Source organism: Sesamum indicum, linkage group LG5, assembly GCF_000512975.1.
Source record: "Sesamum indicum cultivar Zhongzhi No. 13 linkage group LG5, S_indicum_v1.0, whole genome shotgun sequence".
NCBI classification, from domain to species: Eukaryota; Viridiplantae; Streptophyta; class Magnoliopsida; order Lamiales; family Pedaliaceae; genus Sesamum; species Sesamum indicum.
In genome coordinates, this window is record NC_026149.1 from 13034629 (window position 1) to 13047571 (window position 12943).

General features: G+C 36.2%; 2 protein-coding genes across 5 annotated transcripts; one reads left to right on the plus strand and one right to left on the minus strand.

The window, feature by feature from the left end:
* LOC105162538 (probable galactinol--sucrose galactosyltransferase 2) lies at positions 1791 to 7577 on the plus strand. Of its 3 annotated transcripts, none has more exons than XM_020693953.1 (13): positions 1791 to 2028; positions 3678 to 3915; positions 4063 to 4307; positions 4419 to 4509; positions 4591 to 4639; positions 4738 to 4829; positions 4901 to 5011; positions 5314 to 5436; positions 5594 to 6146; positions 6233 to 6300; positions 6383 to 6517; positions 6602 to 6908; positions 7003 to 7577. In XM_020693953.1, exons 2-13 carry the CDS (start codon positions 3725 to 3727, stop codon positions 7342 to 7344), a joined length of 2307 nt encoding a protein of 768 aa, XP_020549612.1. In that variant the 5' UTR covers positions 1791 to 2028; positions 3678 to 3724; the 3' UTR covers positions 7345 to 7577. The 3 variants fall into 3 exon arrangements, with proteins under 3 accessions (XP_020549612.1, XP_011078891.1, XP_020549611.1); XM_011080589.2 differs by having other exon boundaries at positions 3693 to 3915; XM_020693952.1 differs by lacking the exon at positions 1791 to 2028 and adding an exon at positions 2300 to 2445 and having other exon boundaries at positions 3693 to 3915.
* Positions 8290 to 12447, minus strand: LOC105162612 (pentatricopeptide repeat-containing protein At1g26900, mitochondrial-like). 2 transcript variants are annotated; one of them, XR_002287073.1, is made up of 2 exons: positions 9581 to 9613; positions 8290 to 9250 (listed from the first exon to the last, which is right to left on the minus strand). XR_002287073.1 is itself a non-coding variant. In XM_020693738.1 (2 exons), the coding sequence occupies exons 1-2, from the start codon at positions 11678 to 11680 to the stop codon at positions 8951 to 8953; spliced, it is 408 nt and encodes a 135-aa protein (XP_020549397.1). In that variant the 5' UTR covers positions 11681 to 12447; the 3' UTR covers positions 8290 to 8950. The 2 variants fall into 2 exon arrangements, 1 of the variants encoding a protein (XP_020549397.1); XM_020693738.1 differs by lacking the exon at positions 9581 to 9613 and adding an exon at positions 11573 to 12447.

Consider the following 12943-nt stretch of genomic DNA (forward strand, 5'->3'; position numbering starts at 1 on the left):
TAGTTTATTTATTTATAATATATAGTTTCAATCAATACTCAATCATATACCCATAATCGACTTATAACATATACACATATGATCATAAGTGCACGTGTAAAGAGATGAGTCGTCAACTAATTAAGCATGGTGGGATTATGCTGTACTAAATCAATTGTTGAAAATTTATGGGAAAAGTATTATTTTAGTTCGCTAAATATGCTTAATTTTAATTTTAGTTCGATAACTATGTCCATTTTTGTTTAGCTCCAGTAATTTAAGAAATTGCTTACTTTTAGTCCTCTGGCAGATTTTCGGACAATTTTACCCCTATGCAACTTTTGAAAGGCAGTTTTAGTCCATATGTACTCATAGGGGTAAAATTGTCCGAAAATCTGTCGGAGGACTAAAAGTAAGGAATTTCGTAAGTTACTGGACCTAAACAAAAAAGGACATAGTTATCGGACTAAAATTAAAATTAAACATACTTAGCGGACTAAAATAATATCTTTTTCGAAATTTATTAAAAGTTCTGAACACGAGTCTCATTAAATGGAGAAGTTTTAGAGGGATACTATCGCTAGTTTTCATTATTTGATGATATTGTACCAAAGTGAACCCAAAATTCGATATGCTGAAATAGTGTATCGAATACCGAATTGGAATGCTTGGATCGATTTTATTGAATAAATTGATTTTTTTTAAAAAAATATATCCTATTTTTATTGTATTTATATTTATTATTTATGAAAATACATATAAATATGTAGAAATATAGATTTATTCCAAAAAAATAAATATGTAATATTTGTTATACTTATATCATAATGTATATATATAATATATTTACATGTATATTATATAATATGAATAATATACTAAAATTTTTTAATTCAGTTTGATTAATCGGTATTCAAAATCAAAATCAAATAATTTTTTTTTTATTTTGATTCGATTGGATCAAATAAATCAATTATACCCAACTCTACGGACCAATATGTGACAGACGCACGTTCTTTTTGAAATAAAAATTATATATATAAAATCTTTTTATCAATCAATATAATCATGAGTCTATAAAATCATGAATCTATAAAAATTTAAAATTCTAATTAATTGAAAGACAAATACATATCATGACATATGCTTAAATCCCAATAAACCAGCCTTAGACCTCAAGAATTGAGTATGAAATAATCAACCCTTATAATAAAACCATAATAATTGATGATTAAACTCATCTTTCTCATAATTAATTAACTAAAATCTCCTAAAAAACAACTACAAAAAGATGGGATTGGATTTTTCTCTTTCAATGTTTACTGTAATTTTTATTATATTAGTCATCAAGATAAATTTTTTAAATTAAATAAAATACATAATAATATTATAATACACGTTAGATATATATTAAATAAAATATAATTTAAAATAGAAAAATTCGATTCCCCAAATACAACGATTTGGCGCCACAAGTGAACTAACAGAAAAAAAGCAAAAGAAAAATCCCATATTTCCAATTAAAGCCAAATTCGGTGCTTCTAGTCATAGTCGCATTTTCATTTCCTTTCATGCGAAGAGAAAAATGAAAAAGCGCGCTTTTGATTTTGTAGTAAAACAGCAAACTACTTTCCATCTCCTCTTTTTGTCAAAATCATACTCGGGGCTCTGAACACTGTCGTTGTAGGGACAAATTAAATGTCGAGCAGCTTCAGGCCACGTGTCTTCTTCTTGATCGCCTTGTCTGGAGAACCTGCTTGATGTTTAAAGACGAGCTCACTATATAAGGCCACAGGTGGTCTCTTCTGCAAACTCATACATACCGCTCATCGCTTGGTTTCTCGCTTTCTTTCTCTGTCACGTGAAGTTGCGTTCCTTTCCGGATTGCACTTCTGTTGAGCTTCGAATCACCGCATTTCTCCCCCCACCCATCTCTCTCTCTCTCTCTCTCTATATATATAAAAATATATACTTATACATATACATACATAAGCAGCTCTCCGTTTCAGAGGATTGAGCTTCTTGAAGCTACTTGCGGGGGATACTAAGGTAAACTCCTGGTGTTTTTGAGGGGTTATTTTATTCTGTATGAATAATTGTGTGAAGGATGTTGTGGAATTATTGTGTAAACGGAGGTTTGAAGTTTGCATGCAGAGGAATGTCCAAATTCGGAGGGATAGTGCTCGGAGTTTTGGTTGATTTTTTTTATTTTGACATGTTCTTTGATTCCAAAAGGTGGTTTTGTGATTTTTGTTTTTTGTGAATTACGGTGAATTTTTAGCTTTCTTGACAATTTTCATCGGAATTTTGGTGGAAATAGTTCTTAGAAAATGGTTGTACGTCGAGCAATTGTTTTATCAACGTACGGGTGTTTCATCCCGCGTTTGCATTTGCGGAAGAATATGGTTGTACGTCAAGCTTGTGTTGTACCTTCGAATCCGTCGAAGAACTCGAAGCTCCCTGGAGGTGATTATCCGGAGTTGCATTCGTGAAAACTTCCTATTGGAGATTTTCATTTTTACCTATTTTTCTTTTAGTTGGAAACTAAAAGTTACGGTGAATTACGGTGGTCGTGCTGTCACTCTCTGTTTTCATACCTTCGAGTTTAACTTCTGAAGCCACGCTGATTTTCCTGCAGAAAAAGGTGAAGCCTTCTAGGCGGTACCCGACGCTGAAGTTATATATATATATATATATATATATATATATCCTCAAGATTTCCTAAATTAGAATAACCTCCCAGTAAATATATATATATTAATTTGAATCCTGCTCTTCTCGACCTTTCTTGCGATGGTCGAGTAGGATCTTCATAGGTTTGAAGTGCTCTTAGATAAGTATGCCTTTTGAGTTTTCTTCTTCAATAAAAGAGTTTCTGCTATCATCCTAACTTTGTTTAGATGTCTTCTCAGTGTATTCACTTCTGATTCTTTTCATTCAGTTCTCAGCTTTTCTTTTGTTTTCCAAACAACTATTTTTCCCGGCTTGCTGATTCTGTTCTGAGCTTTGTCATTCATCCGCCGTGATGGTTCATTTTCTGTTGCACTGTTTTTGTTTTTTCTTTTAAAAATTTATTTCCTTTATGTTTGTCTCCCTAGAGAAAAAAGTGTAGTAAAAAGAGGATTGGGACAGTGAAAAGACAAAGAGTGATGAAACTGTCTGAAAAAATGGATCTATAGTAAATCTTGGGATCTTGGTGAAGTGGTCCAAAGTTGCTCTCTTTTCCAAAATTTAAACCTGTGTTCTTGATTTTGATTCAAAGTTTTTCTGCAGCATGGTAAATGCTACTTTCCCTGGCTTTGGAGTTCTTACTTTATTTCATCCTATGTATTATTATCTGTAGTTCCCATATGTGTAAATATGTATATTCTAATAAGTATGGTGGTGGATAAGGATAATCAACTCATACCCCTTCTTGTTGTCACATAATAAATTGGTGGTGGATAGGTTATTTTTTGATTCTGAATATTGTCTAAACAGTTTTCATAAATGATTTTGCTTTCTTGCCAACACAACTCTATGGGTTTATCTATCCTTGATTATGATAAGGACCAGATTCAATCACTCAATCTGTTGAAGAAATCTAATAGATTGAATTGTGACTCGGGTTTATATAATTTTGTTGCTTCGATTATCTTCATGAACTCTTGAACTTCTTTCATGTAATTCGCGGGACACTGATAAGTATGCTTATTAAGTCTCTGGTTATGCAGTAAAATCTCCAAGAGTCCTAGCACGTGCAAAGATGACGGTGACTCCAAAGATCTCTGTCAATGACGGGAACCTTGTGGTTCATGGAAAAACTATACTCTCAGGCGTGCACGATAACATTGTGCTTACCCCGGGATCAGGTGTGGGCCTTGTTGCGGGTGCATTCATTGGAGCCACAGCTTCACATAGCAAAAGTCTGCATGTTTTCCCAGTTGGTGTCTTAGAGTGAGCACTAGACTATTAATTCTCAAATTCTCATCTGTTTCTGAGCTTTGTTCCTTAACTCTTATATTCATCCTCTTACAACTATTGAGATATTGTTTGAGTTATAATTTGAACATTGTTTGATTTTTTTTGTTTTTCTGTGGTAAGGGGTGTCCGTTTCATGTGCTTATTCCGCTTCAAACTCTGGTGGATGACTCAAAGAATGGGAACCTGCGGAAGGGACATTCCTTTGGAGACCCAGTTCATGCTCGTGGAGAGTAAAGACTCAAGTGAAAGTGAGCATGAAGATAGCCCGACTATCTATACTGTTTTCCTGCCTCTCCTTGAAGGACAGTTCCGTGCTGTTCTTCAGGGAAACGAGAAGAATGAGCTCGAGATATGCCTTGAGAGCGGTGAGCATTTCTCATCCATGGAAAGAAGGTCATAGTGGAAAAAAATTGCAGAAGAGTTAGAAATAGATGAAATGACTTGTGCACTTTTTTGGTGGTGTAATTTGGTTACAGGAGATAATGCTGTTGAGACCAATCAAGGGCTTTACCTTGTTTACATGCATGCTGGGACCAATCCTTTTGAAGTGATCAACCAGGCTGTGAAGTAAGTATTGCTTTTGTTGTAGGATTTATGCACTCTCTGATTCTTCTTTTGATGTACAACAATCATTTCTGTGTGAAACAGAGCTGTTGAAAAACACTTGCAAACATTTCAACACCGAGAGAAGAAGAAGGTGAGAACGTGTTGCTGTGAGAACTTTTAGAATTGACTGTGTATTGGGACCGAAGCAAGTTGACTCATGCTAATATTTATGTACTTTTAACTGTGTAGCTGCCCTCATTCATTGATTGGTTTGGCTGGTGCACATGGGATGCTTTTTACACAGACGTTACAGCTGAGGGTGTTGAAGAAGGACTTAAGAGGTATATTTGGTAGTTTTTTGATATCAAGGTCTAAATTTGGAATTAAGTTGCTAAACCATTTCTTCTTGCAGCTTGTCCGAAGGAGGTACACCTCCACGTTTTCTGATCATCGATGATGGCTGGCAACAAATTGGGAGTGAGGTCAAGGAAGACCCAAATTGTGTTGTACAAGAAGGAGCTCAGTAAGACAACTAATCTTGCATCTTGTTTCAATATAATTGACCTAGTAAAGAACCTACTGATTGTTTGGCAGTTAAAATGATGGAAATAAGATTTCGAATGGATTACTTGCTTCCAGATTCTTTTGTACCTAAGAAGATGAATAAAGTGATTCAGATAGTTTGTCTTAGTAGAGCTACGCTAGTTAATAGCTTGTTTTGTTTATAGAATCTGGTTCTTACAAGTAGCATTAAGCTTTCAGTACAATGTTCCACATATTTCATCTAGCTGTTAAAATCTCAAGTTAACGCTCCTATTTGCGCAGGTTTGCGAACAGGCTTACAGGAATAAAAGAGAACGAAAAGTTTCAAAAGAATGGAAAAGATGACAAACACGAATCAGGTCTGAAGCTTGTTGTGAAAAAAGCCAAGCAGCAGCACAATGTCAAGTAAGATTGAACTTGGTCCTTCTGCTCACCAATTGCTGTTTTTGCTTGTGTGTTGTTTATTCGAAACTTTATCTATAACGTTCCTGCTAAAGAGTGGTTTTCAATTGGTATATGAGTTGTAATGGCACGAGTATTGTTTGTTATTATATATATCTAGGTACGTCTATGTGTGGCACGCTCTAGCTGGCTATTGGGGGGGAGTGCATCCATCTGGTCCTGGTATGGAACATTACGAGACTGCCTTGGCGTACCCTGTTCAGTCTCCTGGTGTTCTGGGCAACCAACCAGACATTGTTATGGATAGCCTTGCTGTTCATGGCTTGGGCCTTGTTAACCCTAAGAAGGTCTTCAATTTCTACAACGAGCTTCATGCCTATTTGGCTTCATGCGGAGTAGATGGAGTCAAGGTTGACGTGCAGAACATAATCGAGACTCTTGGTGCTGGCCATGGTGGTAGAGTTTCCCTCACTCGTAGCTATCACCAAGCCCTTGAAGCTTCCATCAGTAGGAACTTCCCCGATAATGGCTGCATTGCTTGCATGTGTCACAATACTGATGGGATCTATAGTGCTAAGCAGACTGCTGTGGTTAGAGCTTCTGATGATTTTTATCCACGCGATCCCGCTTCCCATACCATCCACATTTCATCTGTGGCGTACAATACAGTATTCTTGGGAGAATTTATGCAGCCTGATTGGGACATGTTCCATGTGAGTGCTTATATATTTAATTCACTAACAGTAAAATTTTCGTTTTATACAAATTACTGGTTTGACTCTTGCATTATTCTATATAGAGCCTGCACCCAGCTGCTGAATATCATGCTGCAGCTCGCTCTGTCGGCGGGTGTGCAATTTATGTCAGGTAATTTCAGTCAAATTTAAGGTTTTTTCTATTATGCCTGTTTAAGTTTGATCTCACGAAATTTTTCTTGCTGACTGTTCAGTGACAAACCTGGTAACCATAACTTTGAGCTTTTGAAGAAGTTGGTCCTTCCTGATGGATCCATTCTTAGAGCACAATTGCCCGGACGACCTACAGTGGACTGTCTCTTTGTTGATCCAGCTAGAGATGGGATAAGGTTTGTCTCGTCGTCTTGACCTCTAACACCTTTTTGTCTTGAGTCATTGGTCATAGAATTAAATTTCCAATGTCTGTTCTACAGCTTGCTTAAAATCTGGAATGTGAACAAGTGTTCTGGCGTGGTCGGTGTGTTCAACTGCCAGGGTGCAGGGTGGTGCAAGGTGGCTAAGAAGACCCGCATTCATGATGCCTCCCCTGGCACTCTTACTGGCTCTGTCCAAGCCACAGATGTGGATACTATAGCTCAAATTGCTGGACCAAATTGGACTGGCGATACTATAGTCTATGCTCATAGGTCAAGGGAGGTTGTTAGGCTACCAAAAGGGGTCTCATTGCCAGTGACATTGAAGGTTCTTGAATATGAACTCTTCCACTTTTGCCCAGTGAAGGTGAGCTGTTTATGAGTAATCATACATACTTTTAGCATAAAATTACATTGACTTGTACTATAAGTGATTGACTGACTTTCTTCTACAAACACAGAATGTTACAGAAACCATCTCCTTCGCATCCATTGGCTTGCTTGACATGTTCAACTCTACCGGTGCTGTGGAGCAGTTGGAAATCCAGAAAAACCTAGAGTGTCTGGATAACAACAGTGGTTCTGAGGCTTTAAGTGGAGATAGATTGCCCGTGGCAACAATCACCCTCAAGGTTAGAGGATGTGGGAGGTTTGGGGTTTACTGTTCTCAACGGCCACTGAAGTTGACCGTGGACAATACCGAAACTGATTTTAACTATGACGATGCCACTGGATTGGTAACTCTGATGATCCCAGTACCAGTCGAGGAAATGTATAAATGGTCTGTTGAAATCCAGGTTTAAGTAGGTGGTATTTTAGATGGAAATCCTATCAAAGTTGAGATCCTCGTTTGAGATGTCTCCATGCTTTGAAAAGATTGCAAGTGCTTTTGCTCCTGCTCCGCTAATTAGTTTAGGAAAAGTTCTTGAGTGACAGAGGGAATAGAGGGTGAGGATTTTAGGGAGACATCTACTTGGAAAAAATAAATACTGTAAAACATTTTCTCTAATATAATTATCTTTGTTATCATCTCAAACAATTTCTTTGCTTCTCCTTTCTTTCCCAACTCTCAAAAGGGAAATTCTGGTGTAGACCCAATTCCAATTACATGGTGACTGCATCGTACTTATATGCAATTCTTGTTGTTTTTAAATGGTTTCATTTGAAAAGGGGAAAAAAACTTTGTCAAGAACTATATAGGAGAACTGAACATGGAGATGAATTCTTGTGAGTTAAAATTAGCAGACAATTAAAGAATGAAATCAACATTCGTATATCCTTTCTTTTTATTAAAAGAAATTATAAAAAAAAAACACCGACACTCTTGCAAGCTTGGGCAATCTTTCAAACCAAATAGTACCTGATCAATAGGCTAATAAATTCAAAACTATCACCCACTTATAAGAGTGTATCATGTCTCAGTGTGTCGGAGGTAGAGCACATATTGACGGATGCGATTATATTTGTCGTAAACATGTAGAGATAAATCAAGAGGAATATAATGCAGAAGAGAGTAGAATTCTTATTAATTGCTCGGTCCGGATTTACACTATTCCACCAAATATAAAGCTACCATCACTTCACTCCACAATGAAAGCAAAACGTGAATGAGAAATACTAAAACAATGTAACAACTTCGATGGGTATTCATAAAAGAATCGGTGTATGACTTTTTGGTCACATATTCTAACAGTTCACACTTCTTCTCCTTTCCATTATCGCCCCGATTTTATTTTCATCAAATTCCAAATATGTCCCTTGCCAAATGCTTGGGTCGTGATAGAGTGGTTGAAAGGGGGAGCAAAAATGGACGAATTCACACTTGTGACGACATGGAAATGCGCAATTCACTTGGCAATCAAGATTCTCCGGGTTGTCCAGCCACTAAAATTCACCAAAAGTCCCGGGAAAAGCAGACTCCATCTCAAACTTGTGGAATCAAAACCGGTCCCTAACAATGATTTCTCTATTATACAATTTACTTATAGTCTTTGTCACTTCATGACAGTCTACACAGACTTTAAGGTTTTTTACTACTCTAATTGTTACAGGCGGTTTAGTCTTCGAAAGACCATAAGCAATAGCCAATCTTTCACTATATTCCCAAAGAGCATCTTGTTTTTCTCCATCACCCACATTCAGCAATACAGATGCGATCCAAGGTTCTTGTCCGATGCCTTGAACTCTCTCTGAAACTTCCCATAAAACCTTTCTTATGTCGTTTGCTTTGGGGTGAGACCATTACAAACTCATGCACATGACCGTTGATTTCAATGGAGTTGTGGCTTGGTACATCTTTGATACCCCTCTCCTTCATTGCCTCCTAACACGGCTCATTTTCACCCAATCCAATCCTGATGCATACAAGCTTGAGAATAGTATGTAATTCTCTGCATTGAGTAGCTCTAACTAAAGAAGCTGCTCTGCTACAATTTCACCTTTCTCTAACATCTTGTTCTTCTTGCAACTCACAAGCAAGGTACGCCATATTGTAGGACTTGGGGTAGTTGGCATGTTCTTAACAAATTCATAAGCCTCTTCAGTTTGATTTGCGCGACAAAGTAGATCGACCATGCAACCATAATGCTCCATAGAAGGTTCAATCCTAGATTTAGGCATGCTGGACCAATTCTTTTTCCCCTTAGCAACTAGGCCACCATGAGCACATGCTGATAACACGCTGATAAGTGTCACATGGTTAGGTTCAACCTGAAATGAAATTCATAAGATGTATTACAAGGTATTCAGAGGAGAGAGTTGGAGTGTGGATGTAGCACCCCCTTCGCTACAAGGGCTATATCTACCCTAAACGTTATACTTATAGTAATCCCTGTGTTTATAAATGTAAATGCACATAATAATTTGATCCATATGAATATGTAACCCCAACGTCATAACAAGCGTAATCAACCTACAATATCATATATGCACATCAAATACCACAAGTAATCAATCATCAGTAATCTTCATGCTTACTTTCTCTCTATACAACAAAATGTGTTTTGTACTCTAACTGACAAAGAGAAGAAAACAGCATACTGGCTCAACCTGCCTGAGTATAGCGCGTAGAACTATTCTTCAACAGTCAGACACCTCAAAGTTTACTCCTGAAAGAAAATGTTAGCAGAGAGATGAGCCTGCCACTCAGTAAGTAAATAACCAGCCCTATCTATATATGTATATCAAACACAGTCCAAACAGGATAAGTAGGCAACATGCATGGATTACAGTCAATTTAATTCCAACATAATCAATTGTAGTATACCACATAGCTATCTCACAATAAAATAATCAATTAAACTTCCTTTTTCCTAGTTTGCTTACCAGAAGGTGATATCGTGTTTTTCCCGTCAACTCAATCTCACCGTTATATAAATTTAAGTGAATTCCCTCGACAACCGGCTCATCAATCTCGTTTCGCATCATAGCTCTTTCATATCGCAGCATCGCTCTTTTCATAACATATTTTTTTTTTCATATCGTAGCATCGCTCTTTTTATATCATATTTCTTTCATATCGCAGCATCGCTCTTTTCATATCATTTCGCCTTATAGGCTTTTCAACACATCAAGGGGTGTTCACACCACAATTACATTCAATTTCCATGACTCCCTCATTTCCACATATCACCATTCTTGTAAGCAACTAGTAACGTAAAATAATATATCAACATATTCTCATTTTCAGACATCCACAACACATCAAACAACAAACATAATATTTCAACGTATTTTCTCATTCCACGTACACAATATCATCAATCAAATCAAATCATTCACCACTCATATATTTTCAGATAAATCAATGTCAGCATGAACCACAAATTCATATAATAGTAATACCACAAATAAAGAGAACATATATAGATAGTACTAATTATTTACTTACCTCGACCTTACAACACCTTTATCTATCCAATAGGTAGTGGTTCGGTCTTTTCACTTTACCCCCGTATCCTATAATGAGTTATACCACACACAATTAATATATCAAGAATATCGTAATTTATTTTAAATATAATATTAAATATCATTTTGTACAATTTCTAATAATTCTTTAATATTCTATTTCTATCGAAATACAAATCTTCGTTTTTCCTCTTTATTAACATACCATTTATTAAATATAATTTTCAGAATATTTCTATGAATTTTCTATCAATTTCTCGCTATTATACTCTTTAATTGAACAATAATACATATAATCGCGTATTTGGTTAACAATTCTGATGAAATTATATAAATTAGCTATAATAATATTCAAATCTAATAAATTTAATAATCTAATTGACCAATGATATCATTTTTATATCCAATTCGATATTTAATTCGACACTATTTTAAATAGTCAAACTCGTAAAATATTCCGATTAAATAGTACATCGCTCAATATAAACAACATTTAATAAACGAACTAAATAATAATATAATTATATAAATTAATAAAAATTAAAATAAGAACTTTACCTTCTGCAGCGAACTATCGAACAGATATGGAAATTGCACAATTTGATAAATATCAAATTGTGAGTAATTGAACTCACATGTGTATATATATATATATATATATATATAGGGGTTCGGGCGGTGGGTGGTGGCCCACCCCCAAATCCTTTCCTCCCCTTAATTCATTCATATATATATATGTACACATGTTATTACATATATATATTATTTAGTAATATATATTATATATATAATAATATTATTATTATTTTATTTATTTAATTAAATTTTTCTCAAAATATCAATTACGTCCTTCCTAATTTCTTAATTAATATAATCTGCTCTCAAATATTATAACGAGACTCCAATTTAACCCGTTCAAGTTTTATTATATTCTAATTATGGCCCATAATTTATGTACTAATTAACTAAGTTTCATAAAAATTTATCAATTAATCCCCCAATTATATATTATAATCTTTGGGGCGTTACAGTGGAAAAGAACCGCAAGCATTAAGGATGAATTGGGAAAATGCAGGTCGTCACACTGATTCACTCAGAAACCAGAACTGCTAGTTTCATTACCTTAGCTTCTTCCATATTTGCAAAAGTCTCCAATGCCTCTTTCGTGAGGCCGTGGATAGCAAATCCTATGATCATGGAGCTCCAAGCTTTGGCATCCTTAACTGGCATGGCCTCAAAAACTTCCTTCGCTCAACGCACCCACACTTAGCATACATATTTACAAGCGCCGTATTCACCTGAAGATCATATTTTATCCCTCTCTTATTAATGTATTTTTGCAGCCACTTCCCTAAATCTAACGCCGCAGTCATAGCACACGCAGAAATCACACTCATCATTGTCACCTCATCCGGGTTTACCCCACCTTTTTGCATCTCCCTAAACAACCCAAAAGCCTCATTCACCATCCAACTTTCGGATACCCCCAATCATCGCACTCCACGCCACCACATTCTTCTCAGTCATTTCATCAAACACCTTCCTCCCCAATTCGTATAAAAATTGAGCAACGAGGCCCGAACAAACAAATTATCACCCAACCCAGATCCAATCACGTGCTTATGAACTTGTTTCCCATCTTCAAACGCTGGCAATAACGAACAACACTTCAGCATAAAAGCCAACGTAAAGGTGTTTGATATCGAAAACTTCTTCTGGACCAACCTCCTAAACAAGAAAATGGGTTCTGGAGATGGGTTTTGCAACAAAACCCCCCTCATCACCGTATTGTAGGAGAATATACTTGGATACGGAATTTGAGAAAGCACCGCCTTCGCGTACTGAATATTGCGGTAGGCAGCGAAGCAGAGAAATTTGGAAAGTGCAAACAAAAGCATCGACGGAGGGAGGGGCGGGTGGGAGTGGATTTGATTGAGGACTCTCATGTTGGGACATTTTCTGATTAGTGACGCAAATCTTTCTTCTTCTTCTTCTGCCAGCTCTCCTGTCGTTGCTTCTTCAAAATTTTTGCTATTTTTCTTCATCGTAGAAATCGAAAGACAGAAGAATCTGTCAATGATTGGGCATTAAAGAAAGTCTCGGGTTGCATAGTTACCAAGGCTCTAAAGCTCATGGGCCAATTTCACTACTTTCACTATATCAGCCCAGCCTACCATAAAATTTGGGCTTAGCCTAATAGGTTTCCAAATCTTGTTATTCCTATGAGCTTATGATGGGTGTCGAAACCACAAAAAATAATTCATACAACACTTGCAAAAGTGGGAGTAGGATCGATTCCACAGAGACGGATTTAAGTCGATTTCTTTAAAAGAAAAAGAAAATAGTTGGAGGGGATATTTAATAGTAGAGAGAAATAATTAAAAACTAAAATGAACTAGAAAGCAATTAAAATTACCAGGCGAAGATATAAGAGGGGACTTTTCAGTTAAGGTTAGGATCATGCTTGATTCTATGAGTTGATCATTGATGTAA